The sequence below is a fragment of the Gallinula chloropus genome (genome assembly GCF_964237585.1).
Source record: "Gallinula chloropus genome assembly, chromosome: 5".
Lineage (NCBI taxonomy): Eukaryota > Metazoa > Chordata > Aves > Gruiformes > Rallidae > Gallinula > Gallinula chloropus.
The window spans coordinates 67708119-67728000 of NC_140090.1; the positions used below are offsets into that span (position 1 = coordinate 67708119).

At 56.9% G+C, this 19882-nt stretch overlaps 1 protein-coding gene across 1 annotated transcript; it reads right to left on the bottom strand.

The window, feature by feature from the left end:
* Positions 1 to 14918: 14918 nt before the first annotated feature.
* Positions 14919 to 18575, bottom strand: KAZALD1 (Kazal type serine peptidase inhibitor domain 1; the record flags this gene model as incomplete). The annotated part of the gene is made up of 4 exons (XM_084264526.1): positions 14919 to 15004; positions 15203 to 15350; positions 16683 to 16843; positions 18074 to 18575. The coding sequence occupies 4 exons, from the start codon at positions 18573 to 18575 to the stop codon at positions 14919 to 14921; spliced, it is 897 nt and encodes a 298-aa protein (XP_084120652.1).
* Positions 18576 to 19882: the final 1307 nt, after the last annotated feature.

Consider the following 19882-nt stretch of genomic DNA (forward strand, 5'->3'; position numbering starts at 1 on the left):
AGCCCAGGTACCCCGTGGCAATGACCCGGAGGTCCCCAGACATCTCATGATGATCAGAATTATCCAATAACCCTCCAGCTGCTAATTGGTAGTTACCCTTTAGCTCCCCAGGGCAGGGCAGTAATTCCCATCCCCCTGAGCCACACCAGCGCCTGTGGCGGGGGAATAAATACAGCAGGGAAATGCTCACACTCACATCCACTCAACAGCCAGCAATTCCTCCTGTTCCATGGTCACAGCCCCTTTTATTCATCTCACATCAGAATTTACACCACCTGTGGAGGATAGGTTACTTTTTTTGCCTTTAATGGCCAGAGCATTTACACTGGAGATGGGAGTTTGGAGTGAGCATTGTAGACATTTGTGCCCACTTCGGTGGAAAACTGAGGTCTCTTGAGCTCCAGCTACGGGTGAAAGGGACAGAGGAAAGCATAACTCATCTTTTCTGGTCCCAGGGTACAGCCACGACCTGCTCTGGCAGCCTCCTGACCTACCTGCCCATGCACTGGGTGGCAGAACTGGGAGTGCATCTGCCAAACCCTTGGAAGAAGCAAACATGCACCCAAAGCAGCTGCCTTCCCCATGCAGCCTCACCCGTGGCTGTTCCAGTCAATGTTATACCCAGGTTCTGCCACAGCCTGGGGCACCAGCCATCCCTGCACCCACCTCCCCATAACTCTGCTCCCACAGAGCATGGCCTTTCTCACTAGGGTTGTGCCTACCCTGTTGAACAAAGTGCTTTGTGAACTCAGGGAGCAGTGGGAGATTGGCTTTGCCCACTAACCTGAACCATATAATTAAACCCTCAGGAGCAACACCAGAGTCTGATGGAACAGAGTGGGGCCACAGGTTTGCATACCTTCAGGTCCTCTCCCAACCCAGCATCTCTCCATCTGCATGCATTACCTGGCAGCTCAGCCAGTTTCCCATCTGACTGCTGGATAAGCCTAAAATGACATGCAAACCTAGCATGTGACTGGGAGCTGTGAAGGGCTTGGGATCATCCAGCATCTCACTTGCCATCCTCCCCAGCAGCCTGGCACTGTGGCCAGGGAAGAGCCGGCATGGAGCAGCGCTGCCTCTCTCCAGCATCCACGTTGATTCACAGCCTTTCATCATTCCCGAGTGATGAATAACCACCCTAATGAATGGAGGGAAATTGGATTAGTGCTGAACACCCATGTGCTTAAACTGTGCCTGATTAAACCCCCATCTGTGCAGGGAAAGGCCAAGTTTCCTCGCTGCTCAAAAGCCAGGGAGCTGGCAGCACTTACACGCAGCCTCATCTGCAGCCTGCTCGGACATTTCAGGTGTGCAGGAGCTTTGGTCCCACCCCAATCCCCAAGCAAACTACCCCTTCAAGGTTGAACTGGAAAGTTTGGGGTCAGTTTTCCTCAGTCTGCTTTTCCCAGCAGATGCTTGTGCAGCTAGAAGTGGGAAAGTTGTATGGGACTTTAAGTCATCACTAGACTTGCTACCACATCCTTGCCTCAGCTGGGAAAAAAATCAGTGTAATCTGCCATGCCTCGGTTTCTCCATCTCCAACTGATATGAGCCACAGCTTCTTACACAAAGAGACCATTTTCTTTAAAGCAGAGACTGTCTCCCACTAGGAATTCGCCCAAAATTCTGGCCAGTGCAGAGATCACCTCTGCTTTTCTTGCTGGCTTTTTCTAGACCCTTCTAAACAGCCTGGGGACACCAATGGGGCTGACAGGGTGCCAGGACATGCAGTAAGAAACCTGCCAGGGCAGAGTTGCTTGGGACCACTTCTGGGGAGAAACAGCTGCCACAAACATGACATGCCAGTGCTGTCCTAAGGACACATCCCAAGGACCCCTTCCCATTCCCATCCCAGAGGCAGCACCTTCCATGTCCAGGGCTCTGCAAGACACAACAGCACATCTGCCATGTTTTAACCCCAGACAACAACTAAGCCCCACACAGCCAGTTGCTCACTCCCCCCCATGAGATGGGGGCAGGGAACCAGAAGGGTAAAAGTGAGAAAACTCCTGTGTTGGGGTAAAGACAGTTTAACAAGTAAAGCAGAAGTTGTGTGTGCAAGCAAACCAAAGCAGGAATTCATTCCTCACTTCCCATGGGTGGGCAGGTGTTCAGCCATCATCAGGAAAGCAGGGCTCCATCATGTGTAGTGGGTACCTGGGAAGACAGACACCATCTCTCTGTACGTGCCCCACTTCTTCCCCCAGCTTCACATGCTGAGCATGGTGTCATATGGTGTGGGATAGCCCCTTGGTCAGTCAGGGTCAGCTGTCCTGGCTGTGGCCCCTCCCAGCTCCCTGTGCACCCCAGCCTACATGCTGGGGGGTGGTGTGAGCAGCATCAGAGGCCTTGGCTCTGTGTAAGCACTGCTCAGCAGTAACAAAAGCATCCCTGTGTTGTCAATACTGTTTGCAGCACAGGTCCAACACACAGGTCCATACCAGCTACTATGAAGAAAATTAACTCCACCCCAGCCAAAACCAGCACAACATCCCACAACAGGTTCCAGCCCTATATCCAGTCCCCAGCTCTGGCCAGTGCTGCTCCATCTTTCGCCAGTCTACACACACACACAGAGGTCCAGGATTTGAAACATCACCAGCCTTACCACGAGCTGCTTTTACCATGGATCAGAACAACCCAGGGTTTGGCTGCCAAGTGTTTCTGGCATTGATTTTCTCTCCCGTTTGTATGAGATAAACCTGCAGCATCTGCTGAATGGGCATCGGCATGTAATGAAATGCAGTTGCTGCTCTGATTGACAGCTCAGCAATCCTGCAGAAGAACCAAGGAGCAGACAACTAATCCAGACATCATCCTCTGGACAGATTTCCCCCAGTTTCCATGCTGGGTCAGGTCCCTGGGCTCCACTGGGTTCAGAAGAACAACTGCTGTCTTAGCACCTCATGGAGCTTGGCCACTAATGCTTCTTTAATTGCCGGGCTCCTTTGCTACTAGTTCTTGAGCAGGTGGGCATGTGGCTGCGTTTGTCAGCTGTGGAGTGTCATTGCTGTGCCAGCCTTGCTGGGAGGTGGCTGTGGGGCCAAGGACCAACAGGCATGCAGGGCTGGTGTCTGCATGGACCCAAGGGGAAGTCCAGCACCAACCCTTGACAAGATGGCATTATGGTCCTGCACAGAGCCCCAAAGCCCGTCTACCCGCTTCATGTCCAGCACAGGATGAGGTTGTCACCAAGGATCTGCCACAGGTAATGGGAGCTCAAGCTCCATAACACCAAGGTTCCTGCCCTAGACCTCAGGCACACTCCTGCAGCTCACCCTGGGGCTGGGACTGCCCACCATAGATAAGTTATCAGCTCTGTTCCCATACACCTCTATTCTACCCCCATCAGCGACAACCTGAACCCCTAAATCTAAACCCCCTCCTCCTGGGGACTGTACCACAACCCCCCAACCCAGCCTGCCTGCAGACACCCCAAATGAGCTTTGCCCCCCTAGCTGCGCCAGCAAGGGTGGTGGGGAGCCCTTCCTCATGCACCCAGCAGGGAAGGGCTGCGGGTGCCAGCAGCTCTTCAACCATAATGAAAGTCTCAGGTATCCCAGCCTGGCCAAATCACCTCCTACAGATGCAGCACGGTGCTGGAGTAGCAATAAAAGTGTCAGGGATGTCTCCTCGTGCATCACCAGACTGCAGCATTTCGGGAGCCGCCTGCGCAGAGGTTAATTATTGCTTCCCTCTCTTCCCCTCTCGCTCCCAGTTTAAGATGGATCTGACTGTCAGGAGGGGTGACAGATGAAGACAAAGCACAGGTACGGCTCCCATGAACTCTGCGCCCGCCTGTATCATCCTAGAGCAGCTGGGAGCGTGTGGAGCGGAGCTGGGGGGAGGCAGAGGAGGCGGGGGGAGAGTTGAGAAAGCAGCAACCCTACCAGCACTGGAACAGATATACTGTGGGGGACGTGGGGTTGTGGGGCTGGGAGAAGAGAAATTACAGCTCCTTCCACCTCACTGTTACAGGAGAGGGATCTTTCTCTTCCTGCTTGCTTCTTCATGCAGCTTCATAGCTTCACATCATACCGGCAGAGACCTTTCCCCAGCCATCAAGTACTTCGGTTGAGCACGAGAAAGAGCCCCATGCTCTATGGGGCTCCCATAGCTGCAAACACAAAACACGTATTCAAACATCTGCCCCTTGAGATTCAACACAGGAAAACCTGGGATCACAGTCCCAGCTCTGTCACCATCACAGGTCTCTCAAGTCCCGCTCAGTAAAGCAGCTGCTGGCTGGAACACTCAAGAGGTTTGGGTAGAAGGAGGCTTGGAGGTGCTGTTATGAGCAGTCCCCAGGAGTCCCTCCTCCATGTGCAGTGCCAAATGACTTGTCTTTTGCTTTCACTCCTGTCCAGTGGTTTAACACTAGCATAATTATTGTAATTAAAACAGTTATTTGACCACAGGAGGTCACAGAAGTAACCATGACCTTTCTTTCTGTTTCCCAGGACACATGCCCCTTTCTCCAGAGAAGCTTTCAGATTTACTGGCCTGTTCTGATCAGCTCTGTCCTCCCAGTGACCAGACCCACTGCCCAGGAGGCACCCAGCCCCACTGACCCCAGTGAGGACAGGACACCGCTGCCTTCAAAGTAGCTTCTGCCCATTTTCCAGCCAGATGGAGAAAATCAGTTCCTACGCAGCAGGCAGGAGTGCATCAGGCTTTCCCAGGAAAAGCCAGCTGCTTTGCCTCCCAGGCAGTTTTTTGGTAGTTAAGGGATGCTGTGACAGGGGGACACGTGCTGGTTTTCCCCCACGCAGGAATTCCCCGGGCAGCAGGAGCAAGGGCTGGCCTTTTCCACTCCAGCAGGGTTTGGAGGGGTTCATCAGGAAGATGGATTTGCACCCCTTCCTCTGACACTCCCTGCAATCTGGTTTAGCTCTTACCAGTGTGGAGGGGCTGCCAAAAGTGTTCAGCACCTGGCTTTAGGAGGCTGCAGGACAGGAACTTGGAGATGCACTGGTTCCTCTGGGCCAAGCAGCACCCAGGTCTCCATCTTCAGCCTTCCTCTTCCTTTATGAGTGCTGACACTACCGCCATTTCATCCTGGGTGTCTGGGGTACCCCTCTGAGAAGTTACCTCTGTTGCCACTTCCCAAAATGGTTTGTATTTCATCCCATGCCATGAACTGAGGGATGAGAAATACCAGCATCAGCAGTTTTCATCCCCGTGGAAAGGCTTTCACAGATGACCCCAATAGGAAGATCTGCCTCCAGCCATTCCCAAATGGTACCTTTCCTTTCCAGGCTTTCCGGCTGTTGTCAGCCTCATTTGATGCCATTTAGCTGCAGTTGCTGAAGGAAACATCACTTCAAATTAAACCAAAGGGGAGCACTTCAGCTGGACAACTTTGAAGTAGGAGGTCTTGATAAAAGCCTGTATTTCCTTCCCCCTCTCCAAATGGTGAGCTTTGGCATGGCTGCTCCCACACAGCAACTCCCTCCCTCCACCAGGCATCTCCCCTCACTCAGCCAAACAGCCTCATCCCCAGGATCATGGGCTCAGTACCAGCAGCTGAACCCAGGTTCAATCCCTCTGTATGACCCAGCGCCAGCACAGCAGATTTAAAGCAAAACTGATCAGGGGTTCTTTCTTCGTCCTTGTATACCCTGAACAGTCCAGGTCCCAAAACAGGCAGGGTGCAGAGCCCAGAAGCTATTTCCTTGGACTTAAGTTCCTAGAGGAGAGGAGCAGAAGAGTTACCCTCACCCGCTGCCAGCCTGCCCTCCATCGGTTATACACTGAGGTTATCACACTGCAGCCAGCATGGAATGGCCTCTCCAGAGCCAGAAACGTTCTGTCTCATTTATACCATGGGAATAAATGAGAAGACACTTTAAAGCTGCCATTTAGCTACCCTGTGCCTTCCAGACAGCTCCCACGACCCCAGGAGACTCTGATGTCCCCAGCTGCTTTCCCAAGCCCTTTTGAACCCCACCCCAGTGCTCAGTCCCAGGCAGGCTGGACCATCAGTGCATTGAGCCAGCCAGGGCTCTGCCCAGCACCTGGCAAACCCCCAGTGCTGCCCTTAGATGGAGGCTTATCTCCCACCTTCTCCTCACCAGCCTTCCTGGAGGGCAGTGGGAGTACCCAAGGTGCAGGCAAGCATGTGTGCCTGCCAAGGAGGATGTATAGGAAAGCTGAAAAGCTCAGAGCACATCCCTCCCTACGCGACAGCTAAATGAGCTGAGACAATTAAATGTGCCATTTGACGGCTGCATGGCAGAGCCAGCATCTCTCTCTCTTTTAATAAAAGGCCTCTTTCCCAAAGTCGCTCAGGCTGCAGTGAGGGCTGCAGCTTGTGAAGTGCTAGAGCCCTTCACATTTAATTAAACAGCCCATCCAAGCCTGCATCATGTCAGCAGGGCTCACCACGCTGCCAGAGATGCCCTGGCACCTTGACCACATTGCAGCCCTCACTGAGTGACCCCCATCCCCAACCTGGGCTGCTTGGACAGTCCTGCCCCCTTCCATCTGCACCCCCGGTACAGGTAGAGCCAAGCCCCACCCGTCCCAGGATGCACAGTGCCACCCCAAGCCAGACTGCCATGCCCTCAGACATCAGTGCCCAGAGGGTACTCACACCTCGCAGAGCTGCCGCCCCCTGCAACGTGAGCCCTGATCACCAGGTGAGATGAGACCCAGCAGCTCGTTACATTCAGAGTGTAGCTTCCTCTCATACCCCAGGGTATGAGACAGCCAAGGACAAGGGACCCCTTCCGTGGGTCCAGACCCACAGGGGACCACATCCTTCCGCATCTCTGACCTGCGGCTACAGAGGCCACTCCGCAGCCAGGACACCATGGTCACGGCCTCCCAGAGCCTTGTTCGCAGTCAGTGCTGGCTTCCGCCTGTCGCCAGCTCTGGTCCTTGTCAGCCCAAGGAGGGGAAATGCCCTGCTCTTGCCCAGGGCAGATAAGGGAGATGGATAAGGCTAAGGGCAGAGGGGAGGCTGAGCACTTGGGTAGCCTGGCTGGCTCTTAGGAGAGCACTTGCTTTGCTGAGACCTGCAGCTTAACCCTTCCTTCCCTGAGGCCAGGGCAAGTTGGTAGTGGGGGATAGCTGGAGTTTGGGATAACTCCTGAAGACATCAGCCTAGCATGCTCAGTCCTTTCAGCCATCTCCCCATGGTTAAGGTGAGCCCTGCTGAGCTGGCATCAGCAGTACTTATTTCTGGCTCTTCCATCCTTGTCCGGGACAGACAGCATCTTCCCTCCCAAAACATTTGAGGGAACAGCTGCTCCCATCCTACAACTGCAGCAGCCTGGTGTCTGATGGTTTTCTATCTACAGACATGGGGGTTCAATCCACTGGCTGCAGCTGTGCTTGCAGGACAAACCAGGGCTTCCAAGACCCTCTTGGTCCCACTGACCTCAGTCAAGATGCAAGAACCTATTCCCCCCTGCTCCCTTCACTGCCTGAGCTCTCCTAGCAGAGAAGGGCTGGCTCCTGCAGATACCCTGGGGAGATGCTGAGCAGCCACCCCATCCCTCCACTGCATACAGCGATACATGGCTGTGAGCAAGAAGGGTGCTCGTCTCCCACCGCTCCCACCTCTCCTCACAGCCATGGCTGCAAGAGTGAGGTTATTAAAGGGGAGGGCTTAGGCTGTGCTTTGGGTGTGGGCATCCAGCCAAGTGAATATTTGGGGTGATCACTAGTAGCCCAAAGTGGCTGGCCCACGGTCCCCTCCCACGTTCCTAAGCCAGCTGAGCCCAGGCAGCCGGGGAGGCTGCTGATGGGTCCAGACACTTCCCAACCCGCTGGGGCTCAGGGGCTGCTCTGCAGAGACCCCATCACTCACACTTCCAGGCCTGCCAAGTCAAAGGCACAGTAATTGCAAGCCAGATACCCCTCCACTTCCGAAATAGCATGCTCCGGCAGGGACCAGGCAAAGGGGCTCCCATTTCCGCCTGCCTCCGGCTGTTACAGAGCAGAGAAGTGACAGAGAGCAGCCCTGGGGCAGAGAGGGATGCGAGGAGAGACAGCAACCAGCGCTCAGATAAGGCAGGTCCCTGCTGAGCTCCTCCTTGCTTCCAAGATAACCCGCCCCAGGCACTCTCCAAAGGGTACCTGTGCTCTCTGCAGGTTGTGCCCCAGCACAGGTTGTTACCTTGCTCCGGCTCATGCCCCTGTCACCATGGGGTCAGACCCCAATCCCACACTCCAGCCCCTTGCAGAGGGGAAAGCCCGGCCCAAGGGGAGCTGAATATCAGATGGGCACAGAGATACAACCAGGACCACTATCCCCACATAGCACCGAGGGCAGGCCCTGCCCCCAGTTGAACATGAGTGAAGGCCAAAAAGCATCTGCCTTGCAAAGTCCTCATCTCCCACCCCCCTGCCTCCTTCACAGGAAAAGCTGCTGGGTCCCCCTCCAGTCCTCCCTGGGTTGGTGCCACTCCTGGTGGCCCTGCCCAGGGATAGTCACCTCAAAGGGACAGGAAAGTTACCATGTCCCCTCACTGGATCCAGGTTCAACATCTCACTCACAGCCTTGGTAGCAGATGCACGGAGAGTCATTTCAGCAGCCCTTGGGCTTTTAAAGCCAGAGGCAGTGGAGTTTTCAGCAAACACAGGGAAAAGAAAAAAAACACACCGAAACCAAAACCCAGTGCCAAGTTAGCCTTTTACAGGCTCCAGCGAGGCACCAGTGCTAGCAGAAACCAGAGGATATAACCCACCATCAATCCCAGCATGAACCCTCTGCTGTCAACACCAGCTAAAGGGCCTGTGAAAGCTGCCCCATGCGCAGCCCTGCCAGCACTTCAGCCAAGCTGGAGGAAGGAGGCTGCCTGCATGGCTTTATCTGGCTGGAAAGTCATCCTTAAGATAAGGGTATGAAGGAGCTACAGGTGCCCTGGAGCTCCAGGCTATCTCTTGGCTGGACTGGTACAAAGCCCCTCATCTCTCTCAGCCCTCGGGGGGGGGTCTCAGCTGCCTAGTACAGCACAAGCAAAGTTTGCATCCAGGGACCTGCCTCTCCTCAAGGCCAGGGCAGTCATGCAAACCCCATTTCCATAGGCAACCAGCATAGGTAGCCCATGCAGCTCCTCCCAAGACACTGTGCTGGTTTCTCTGGAAGGAGGCACGGTGGTTTGCCAGGACCCTTCCCAAACAGAAATGGTACTGGTAGGAGGCAATTCCAAGGAGAAGGAGCAAAAAGCCACATCACTGGGATAAGTGTCAGCATTCAAACATCCAAGGAAGCCCTCAGCAGGGACAGCGAGAAGGCAGTGCCCAACTCCTGCTAGGTGAGGAATGTGCGATGCTACAACCTTCTTCACTCCTCAGTTGTGCCCAGAGGTATCTTTCCAGCCCTGAGGAGGAGAGAACCTGTTACCTCACACGCAGCTCCAACCTGAGCCACCTTACCACAGAGCAGCTGCCTGTCACCAGCTCTTGAGCAGGCCCAGAGCCTGAGAGGACAGCCATGCAGCCCAGCAGGCACACTTACTGCAGCACCAGCAACTAGCCCCAGACCTTCCACAGCAACACCACCCCCTCACAAGCTCAGCCTTTAAAGGTGGGCCCAGGGGTGGTGAGGGTGGAGGGGGGCAGGGCTGCCCAGGTGGCTCTCAGTTAGGGAGATGTGGGTGAGGACGACTTGCGGGGAGAGGGACTAACCCCAAGGTTTCAATCTGCCCTTACAGGCACACTGCTGTGCCAGGGCAGAGTTCCGCTGGGCTGCCCTGGCTGGCTGGGCAGCTGGAGGGGATGTAGCAGGCAGGGTGCAGGCAGCAGCCTGGAACAGGTAGCGTTTTGTGCCTTACCCACTGCCCATGCAGCAATCCCCACTCCCCCTGGCCTGGCTCACATCCCCGTGCCCTGCCCCAGGTCCCTGCAATCCCAGCTCAGGGGGGGTACAAAGCAACCCGGCTCTGCAGACCCCTGCAGCTGGCTCGGCCAGCGTCCCTCCTCAGCGTGTGCACACCCCCCCTGCTTGCTGTGACTGATACAGGGAACCTGGTGCTTTTATTAAACTCTTTGCTTCCTGTTTTAAGCTTAATAATAAATTGCATGTCACATTATGGCTGTGTTTATTAAAACCCATTGGCGTGGGCTCTGCTCGGCAGCAGCATTTGAATTATTGAAAGCAGCCCCCCGTGGAGACCGATTTGCTGCAAACGCAGGAGGATTTATTTCCATTTTGTTTATCAGATGGCATAAGTGCTGGGTGGAGGCAGGGAGCCGGGCTTGCTCTCTTTATTTTCTCCCTGAACCAGTACAGCAGTGCGAAGATGTGCTGTGCAAAGGGCACAAGGGAAAATGTCACCCTCCCCTCTGAGATGGGGATAGGTTAGGGACAGAAGTTCTGAGTGTAGCTGGCCACTCTGCCCCTTTTGTCTCCCTAGCTCTGGTTGAGTTCCCCATGCCTGGCTGTTCCGTGCCTCAGTTTACCTGTTATCAGAGTGAGGTTACAACCCTCCAAGTTTCCATCCAGGAGTGACCAGCTCAGGCTGTCCAAGGCCACTGCCAGACGTCCCCCATCTCCCATGGTACAGGGGAACCACACGGCAGCCACGAGGGACTTGGACCTTTTTGCAGCCCTGGCTTAAAGCACACACTCCAGGACAGTGGCTGAACATCTCCAAGCTCTGCCCCATCCCACCTGAGCCTGCTACAGCCACCCAAAGTCGGGGTGAAGAGCAAGCTCTGGCTCCTGTGAGCATCCTGAAGGAGTTTAGCACTCGTGTCGCTTGGGTTGGCATCACCCTTCCCAGCAAGGCAGAGCTGCTGCCAGGGGCAAGAGGAGGACATGAAGCAGGCAGGGCTGGATTCGGGGTGTCCGGGTGCTCCAGGGGTGCCCAAGGCCCCGTGTGTCTGCCCAGCGCGGTGGCAGGTCTCGGCGTGGCCGGTGGCTTTGCCAGGAGATGGCACTGTTTAGCGGCTAATCGCACCGGTAGCCCAAATCTAGACCCTGGGATGGAGGCATGACGTGCCTCCTGCCCAGATCCAAACTGGGACAGGTCCCGGCACCCCCGAGGGCAGGGAAGGACAGGGACACCTTGTTTTCGTGTGCACCTGCCCGGCCCGGAGGTTTCCCTGCAGACCACAAAGCCCCGAGGCTCTGGGGCTGCTCGGGGTGCCGGGGGCCAGGAGATCTCTGGGCAGCATCAGGGGGTGCAAGGGAGGGGTGTCAGGTTGGTTGCTCGTGGAGCAGGGCACTCTGGGTCAGGCATCAACAATCTGGATGGCCTCCTGGCCCATGGTGGTCCCTGGAAGGGTCTGAGGACCTGGATGGTGTCCCTGCACTGGAGGCTGGAGCAGTGGGAAGAGCTGAGGTCCCAGTGGGCTGGGTGCAACTCAAACCACGGGTTTGGGGCAGAAAGCAACTGCTTTGGAGGCAGCACACACACACGGGGGATGGGGATGGGGGGTGTGGGGTGTGGGGTGTGTGTGTGTGGGTACTTTACCTGAATTTCCCCCCTAGCACCCAGAGCTGTGAGCGCAGAGCAGAGGTGGCCAGAAAGCTTGATGGTGGCAGGTCAGTGTCCCCACAGGGACTGGGGTCCAGTGGCTTTTTAACTGCAGTTTTGGCTACATTGTCCTGTGTCTTCAGGGTCTTTTGGGTGCCAGCAGGATGAACCCCTCTTTCTTTGTCCCCATCCTTGTGGTGACCTCCAGTACCCTGGGAGATGCCCACACCTCTGCTCACCCTGGGCAGCCAGGAGGTGCCAGGGCCGGCGTGTGCTTGGATCTGAAAGCCATGTTAGTGTTTCCCAGTCCAGCTGACCCTGTCCCTGACGTCAGCCTAAAATTTTGGTCCGTGCTGCTGCTCTGAGCTCAGGCAGCTGGGCTGGCAGGAGCTGCTGGGGCCCCTCCACCCCTGGAAAACAACGGCCCCAGGAATGGTGTGGTGAAGAGTTTTAGTGCTGCATGCTGCTGTTGCATGATCTCTGTCCCCAGGGTGACACTAGGTGAGGTTTGGCTGGGTCCCTGGGACCTTCTGTGGGCCCCCAGGACCCTCTGTGAGCCCAGAGCTAAGCAGAGCAGAGCATCTGTCGCCAGCAGAGACCAGGGGGGCTCTCCTCAGGACAGGGGCTGTGGGAAGCATCCAAGCAGCCGGTGGCAGAGCTGACCAAACGCTTTTAGAGCCAACAAATAACCTCAATTAAGCTCTGTGGCAGTGACCGATTCCAGCCGTGCAGCGATATTGGCCCCTTTAATTTTTAAGTGGCTGGAAATGGCAATGCTGGGAGCTGGGGGGGGGGGACGGGACATGACACACCAGCCCCCCTTGTGTCTCTGGGGCTGCTCTGCCACCCCTTGTCTCGGGGGGAGCAGAGCCCAAATACTGCCCTGCTGAGGACTGAGCTACCAGCCTGCGATGCAGACAACCCTTTCCCACACTGGGGTGCAGGGAAGCTGGGAGATGCAGCCCCCAGTGTGGTTAATTTTGGCCAAGCTCTCCTCCTTTCAGCCACCATGTCCCCACTGCCCTCCCTCCAGGGCAGGAGCAGGGGCTGACAGCACTCCCTGCCAGGTACCTGGGGGGTTACCAAGGGACTGGGTGCAGAGCTGATGGGGGAAAGAGGACTGAGGCCAAAATGCCCACCCATGCACAGGTAGGGCATCTCTCTACAGAACAGACGGAGAACCGAGGATGGGGATCCAACCCATCTGACACCCCTCTCAGTCAGCCCAGCGCTGCACCCACACCCAGTGCGACCTGGATTCGTGCCGGCGCAGGCAGGGTGGGCAGGGTGAGCCAGCCCTGGGGAGGGTTGGCATGGCAGCCCTGGCCAGGGGCCAGCCCCAGGCACCGGCAGGGAGCCCAGCGAATGGCTCTCATCTGCAGGAGCGCTGGGATGCTCTCGGGTTTCCCCACGGCAGCCTCAGCCTGAGCGTGGCCCAGTTCCACCAGCCAACTTGTGTGTGAGGCGGGGCGGGGACCGGGATGGGTGAAAACGCCCTGACTTCTCTGGGAAGCAGGTTTTTCACCCCAGAAAAAAACAAAATGAAAGCCAACACCACATTTCTGTCCCTGGTCCTTCCTGAACAAACTCCAGCTCTGATGTAGCAGCCTCAGGAGGATGCCATCACGATGTAAGACAGAAGGAGAAACTGAGGCACGGGTGGCTTTTGCATTTCCCTTGCCAAGAAGGGGCTTGCTGACAGAGAGGACAGGCAGCCCAGCAGGCAGAGCGGCAGTGCTGCCGGCTGTACCCTGTCAGGCTGCAGCACAGGGGCTGGGGCTGGCCCAGCTTCACTGGCTGCAGGAATTTTGCTCTGCTGCCAACTCTAGACAAATCCCTTTTATTTGCCTGTTCAGGTTTCAATGTCATAATTGCATGGCCTGAGCCAGCTCTGGAGAGAAAGAGGAAGACAAGAAAAAAAAGCTGGGGGGGTGGGGTGGTGGGGGGAGATGTGGGGGGGAAGCAGCACAGCGCCCAAGCCAACAGCTCCCAAGCCAACAGCCTCATCGCATCCTTGCCTGGGGACAAGCCAATTCCTTCCTCCTGAGGTCTGGCTCCCTGCCACAGCTCCAGACCTCCCTGGAGATGAGACTGAGTGACCAGGGATGGTTTGGTCCACAGGGAAGTTTTAAGTCTCAGAAGCCCCGTAAATGTTGCTGGTTTGGGTGGCAAAGCACCCCTTGAGTGTGAGCTCAGCCCTGGGATGCTCATGGGAAGGGTCCTGCCAGCCTTCTCCAGCCACAGAGCAGCACAGCACAGGTCTGGGCTTCCTTCCCACCCTCACCCAAAATGACAGCTTGCTCCAAATCACCTGGTCTGGGAGGCAAGTGGGTTTTCTTTAAATATTGAGCATTTCTGGTGGAAATGGGAACCTCCCTGTCCTCCCCCAGCCAGGCACAGAGCTGCTGTGCCCTCTCTGTGCTGGCAGAGCTGTGGTCACCTGGGTGGAGGTCGGGGGGCACAGGACCCTGGGATAAAAATGGGCAGAGGCAGGATGGGACCCAAACTGACAAGGCTGCAAAGAATCAGCCTGATGCATCCCCACCACACAGGAGATGTTTGGTTAGAGACCCTTAATCCCATGTGAGGTGAGAGGGGCAGGACCCACACCAGGACCAACTGTGAGCACCAAGATGGGCAGGAGAGCTCTTCAACCCAAGCATGCCCACAAAAGACAAAGGAGCATCCACAGTGTTTGCACCCCCCTCATCTCCAGAACAACCTTTGTGGATAGAGGACAGTCACCTGGTCTGCATCAGCTTTGACCTATGTGTGTATTTTAACTAACATCAACTGAAAGGGCAAAGGAAAGAGCTGCTTGGTAGGGAATGCACAGAGTCAGCTGGAAAAGGCTGTGGGGGTGGTTGGGCTGATGTTGTCCAGGGGAGCAGAGATAGTGCTGAAAACCATGTGTTTGGTTTCCTCAAATTGCTACTTTTCTATCCAAAAGCAAACTGAGGATGAAGGGTGTATGGGCAGCAAGTTCCCCAGGGCCCAAGGAAAAGACTGGCTGTCCCCACTTTGGGGGACACAGACCGGCCCTGAGGGTGATGAACTGGGTGTCACAGCCAGGTCCCAGTCCTCTGCTCCAGCTCCCCCCAAATGCTTTGCACACGGCAGAGATGCCCCTGCCCTGGCCTTCCTTCCCCAGAGGCTGCTTCTGCCCCCAGCACCAAGTCATTATCACACATGGCATGGCTGTCCCCACAGCGTCCCACCTGCCACTGCATCCCTGCTTCATACTGGAGGACAAATTTCCCCCCTGCATAACTGTCCCCATTCCAGCCAGTGTCCCCTCCCCAAGCACCCACAGCTCATTCAGACAGGATGTGTCACCCTGTCCCCCAACCCCAAAAAAAGAGGCTGCTGTGCCAGGACTGTTCAGAGAAGGAGTTTTAGGCTGGCAGGTGCTTGGTCCCGAGATGTCCCCAATCCTTGGAAACAGCCACGGTGATCTCTGCAGCCAGACATCCCACCTCTGGGCTAGTAATAGTCCTCCTCACTGTCCCCGTAGTCCTCGGGCACTGTGCGGGGCTTCGGCAGGGAAAAGCCTGTCAGGTTGAGCTGATCTGAAACGGCAGTACAGGGACGCTGTGACATTGCCCCCTGCAGCGCCTGTCCCCTTTCCCACCAGGGCCAAAGCCAAACCGTGCACAGCAACTCACTGAGGCATCCCCAGCACAGCCCTGTGCGCCAGCAGCTCACCCTGCCCAAACCTCCCTGCCCTCGTCCTCGTGAGAGCGCGGGCACACGGGCAGGGTACTCACCCGGCGTTAGGACGGTCAGGCTGGCTAATGCCACCACCTCCCCCACCTTGTTCCGGGCAAAACAGCGGTAGGTGCCTTCGTCCGTCACTCGCACGCCCTGGATCTGGAGCCAGCCTGTCACTTCGTATTTCTGGGGGCCACCTCTGAACTGTAAGGTGGGGGACTGTGGTTAGCAGTGAAGCCAGGAGAGCCACGTGTGGGACTGGGATGAGTGGGAAGGGGGATACAAGCCCAAGGAAACTCTTTGTTCCCCCACCTAAGTACCACCCCGGGGGTAGGCACAGACCACACAGATGTAAGTTCCCTCTTTCCCTGCTACCCAGGGCAGGTAAGGGCATCATCCTGCCTCCACGAGGGCCCAGGGAGCCCTGCTTTGGGCAGGACCCTGCAGCCATGCCCCAGGCTCCCAGCTGTGCCCCAGTGCCACCATGATCCCAAACAGCAGGACGATGCTGGGGGTGGTGTTTTGCAGCATAGCAGAAGCAAGAGGGTTTCTGTGCCATGGGTCCAGCCAGCCTGGAATGGCTCAGAGGAGCCCTGACCTCCCTGTTTCAGCAGGCAGAGAGGTCCCAGGACCACTCTGACACCAACCATGTTATTTTCTCTTTGTCCCCAGAAAGAAATAGCCTTTTCCTGAGCCAGCCAAGCTGCAGCTGTGTTTGCAGGCTGCAATTGTGGTGCAGTGGCTAGGGGTGGAGGACAGCTGAGTCTTCTATAGCCAGGCAGGGTAGCCCTGCTTGGGGTGAAGTTCTTTGGCAGACCCTGTGACAGGCTATGGGGGAATGTGAAGGTCAGAGAAATGGAGGGGGACCAGCACATCACCTTGCAATGGTGCCATGTCCCACCTAGTTGTCTGGCTCCCCCCCTCCATCTCACAATAATTTCCTTCCCACAGTCCCTGTGCCTCTGCCCACGCCCTCTAATAGCTGGGTATGCCTGGCTGGGTGCTATATTTAGGACTGGGTGCTATATTTGGGGCTGAGCACAAGCAGGATGCAGACCCCTGGGTCTACCATGTCTGAGAGGGGAACCCCGCTCAAGGCAATGAGCAGAAAAGGGCAGAGTCTGCTGGTGGGAGCAGAGGATGACCCGGGCTGGAGGGCACCTCAAGAGCTGTCTTCTCCTCCAGGCCTGCTGGTGGTGCTGCTGGTGAAGCCAGCAGGCAGAGCAACCTAAAGCCAGGCAGGTGGGAAACTCCCTGCTGCAGGGCTCTGCACATCCTAAAAAATACTCATACATTCAAAAGCTACTAGAGAAAATTGCAGAAGAGAACTAGGTTGATGGCTCCTGCCACCAAGACACCAGCCCTAGCTCAGCCAGTCCTCATGGTATGCAGGCTCAGGTCACTCCTCCTCACCCCCAGACAGCCAGGCTTGGCCACCCCCTAAGGATGACCATCCTCAGGTCTGGTTGCCCACAAGCTTTGGGAAGGGCTGGGTCACCCTAGGGCCATGCCCAACGTATCAGGCACACCACTCACCTGAACAGAGATGTGGGGGTCATCTCCAGGCAGCAGCATCTCCATGCCATCCTTCCTCCACTCAATGGAAGCCATGGGGTAGGCGAAGACCTCGCAGCCAAAGATGACGTCCTGCCCGGTGACGTTCCATGTGTCATAGGGAGGAGAGGTGATCTGTGGCTCTGGGAAGGGTGGACAGAAGAACAGGGTTGGCTTATATGAGGTCCCACAGGCTCTCCTGGGCTGGTCTGAGCTTATCCCCTCTTGGGTGGAAGCATTTGCCTTCACATAGAGGTACCACGATCATTCCCACACCCCTCTCCTTTCCAACCCATGGCAGACCCTCCCTCCCCAGCCCTCTGGCCCATGGGGGGCTGCCATCCCCCCTGGTCTCGCTTTCCCACCTGCGCAGTGAGGCTCAGGGACACACAGGCAGCAGGAACTGTTTGATAACAGCAATGCTACAAAGTAAAGCTCTCCTGTGCAAGCAGAGCATGCCCCTCCTGTGCAATCACAGGAGGAAAGGCCATAGGGCACTCATCAGCCTGAGCCTGGTGGGGATGGATGGGAATGGGTGAGGTGGATGGATTAGGCCTCTACTCTGGCACCAGGCTCATGCCAGCAGTGGAGACAGCAGTTCCCTGGATGCTGTATGGACCCAATACCCCCAGGTCCCACATCCCTTCCCTGGAGGGATGGAGTGAGGATGACCCTTCCTAGCCACACCTGCTCCAGGATCTGGCCCGTAGCATGAGCCAGCAGCCAAAGGAAAGTCTCCACCTCTGAATACCTGGTGGAAAAACTCAAGGATATGCTGATCTACAAAAAAAATAAAGTCAACCTTGATGCCCTGTGGGCTGTAGGTGCAACTCCACAGGGCAACCTGCGCAGACCGGACAGGCTGGGGCAGGGACACTCTGCCACCCCCCCTCCCCGGCCCTGCCTTCCACCTCACCCCAGCCTCCTCCTGAGTTTCAAACAGGAGATGGAAATCGTGCAGCCAAGACAAACCGACCCAGGTTTCCATTTGCAGGAAGCAGTCACATTTCTCAGGAGCGCCAGGCCAGCATGAGCCCAGCACGGCCGCCAAGAATTCGCTAACAATTCCCTGGAACTTCCCCATCTGCTCCAGCAGGATTTGCTGCTTCCCATAAACCCCACTCCCACTTGGCAAAGCTGTTTCCAGACCTCTCCAGGCGCTGGAACTGCAGGGGCTGACACAGAGCAACAAGGTGGGGGGACTGGGGGACGACCTGCACTCTGTGATGCAGCCTCCCCCAGTGACATGTCCCTGGGGATGCCATGGGTTTGGTGCCAGGCAAAGTAGTTACAGCCAGACCCCACTGCTTGTCCCCTCCCAAGAGGTACAAGCCTCCATCCTGCCGCCTGCACGGCTGCTCTGGGGGCACTACCTGCCTCGCAGGGACCCTCGTGGGCCACGGTGAGATTGGTGTCAGGGTGAGCACGTGCAACCTCCAGGAACCTGCAGATCTGGGCGTAGGTTTTGCCATCGGAGCCGCAGAGAGCCAGGTGGGAGAGGCAGGCACACTGGGGCTCGGGCACCTCTCCGTGCTGCAGGTCCCCGGTGTCCAGTCGGCACTCCAGGTGCTCCCCACACTTGCCATAGAAGTGATTGGTGTTGTCCAGGTCGCAGATCTGTCCCTCCAGGTTGGCACACTCCCAGCAGCAGTCGCAGGCATCCCGCACCGTGCCAGCCAGGCACCCGCGCGGCGCCGGGCACTCCTCCAGCCGGCACTCGGCGCAGCCCTCCCCTTCCTCCAGCAGCCGCTGCCAGCCCCTTTGGAGGTAGTCAGAGGTGCTGGGAAAAGCCTGGCCCAGCTGGAGCAAACCCCAGTGCAAGGAGAGCAAGGAAAGCACGAGGCAAGAGGAGCTCAGGGTCTTGGCTTCAGACATCCTCACTGCAGCTCCTCTATCCTAGTCCCACCATCACTTGGACAGGGATCTCTGGAACTGCCCTGGCTTCCCCGGCTAGATTCAAGGAGCCATCCTGACCTGCAAGGAGGGAGGACAAGTGTTACCAGGGCAGGGAGTTTCTCCCACCACTCTGGCTCCCAGCTGGCTTGCCCCAAGCTCAGTGCTGTGTGATTTGTAGGGATGGGCTGGTCCCAGCCTGAGCCCCGCTGCCATGTCCTTTCCCACCCTGGGGGTCCCCAGCTTCTGCCAGGCTCCTTGACTAGCCCCCATCCTGAGCTGCTGAACATCCTCCAGTGGGATGGGACTGCTGACCACAGACCCACCGGCTTCCATCCTTTTTCCCTGGCAGGAGAGCCCAGCCCCTGGGCTGGGAGCCATCGGGGCTGCTGGGGGCCAGACAGGCTGCTCCCCACTGTCATGGATCAGATGGTTTGTACCCCAACTCCTCGGCTCCTCTCGGGGAGCCATTCTCCAGCCAGATGCCCCTTTCCTTTCCCCATTGCTTTGCAAGAGTCACGAGCCATTTTTTCCTCTGTCACCATCCAGACAAGCGCAGCAGAGCGGCTGATCCTGCAGACAAGGGGCTCTTTCCACGCTGGAGGCAGCCAGCCGAGAGGAGCCGGGCCAGCAGGATGCTCCCAGTCATGCCTGGCTTTTATCCTCCTCCCCTCCCTGCTCTGTAACCCCTCTTTTTAGGTACCTCTACACTCAAACAGGAGCTGAAATACCACCCCCCCCCCAAGAGAGCTCCGTGACCCCTCCAGTTATCACACAGGCAACTGGCTGAGTACAGGGGAACTCAGTGCACAAGTCAGCACACTGGCAGCAGGCCCAGCATGGTCAGCCTGTACTGGCACAGTGGGGTCCCTGTCCCCAAACCTCAAGCCCACATTACCTTCCAGGTAAACGAAGAGGCTGATTTATCCCTGGGTTTCCCATCCCAGCTGTAAAGATCCGTGGGGTCTTGAGGCCCATCCCCAGAGGGGTGATGATGAATTCAACCCCTTTATTGAGGGCACCCCAGCCCCCAGTTACACTCTGGCTGCCTTGTCTGAGGTGGAGTAAGGTTAGTGTGTGTGTGTCCCCATCCCGTCTCTGGGCCACCACCCAACAGCCTGGCTGCCCCCTCCCCTCCTGCTGAGAGCTGCGTGAAAGGACGGTCTGCAGTCCCCTCAGCTGGACCCTGCAGACACCCCTCACCCCCCCCCACCCCTCCCCCCACCCCCCACCGCACACCCAGAGTTAAGGTGATGGGGATGGCCAGGTCGGCGGATTTGCAAGGTTAA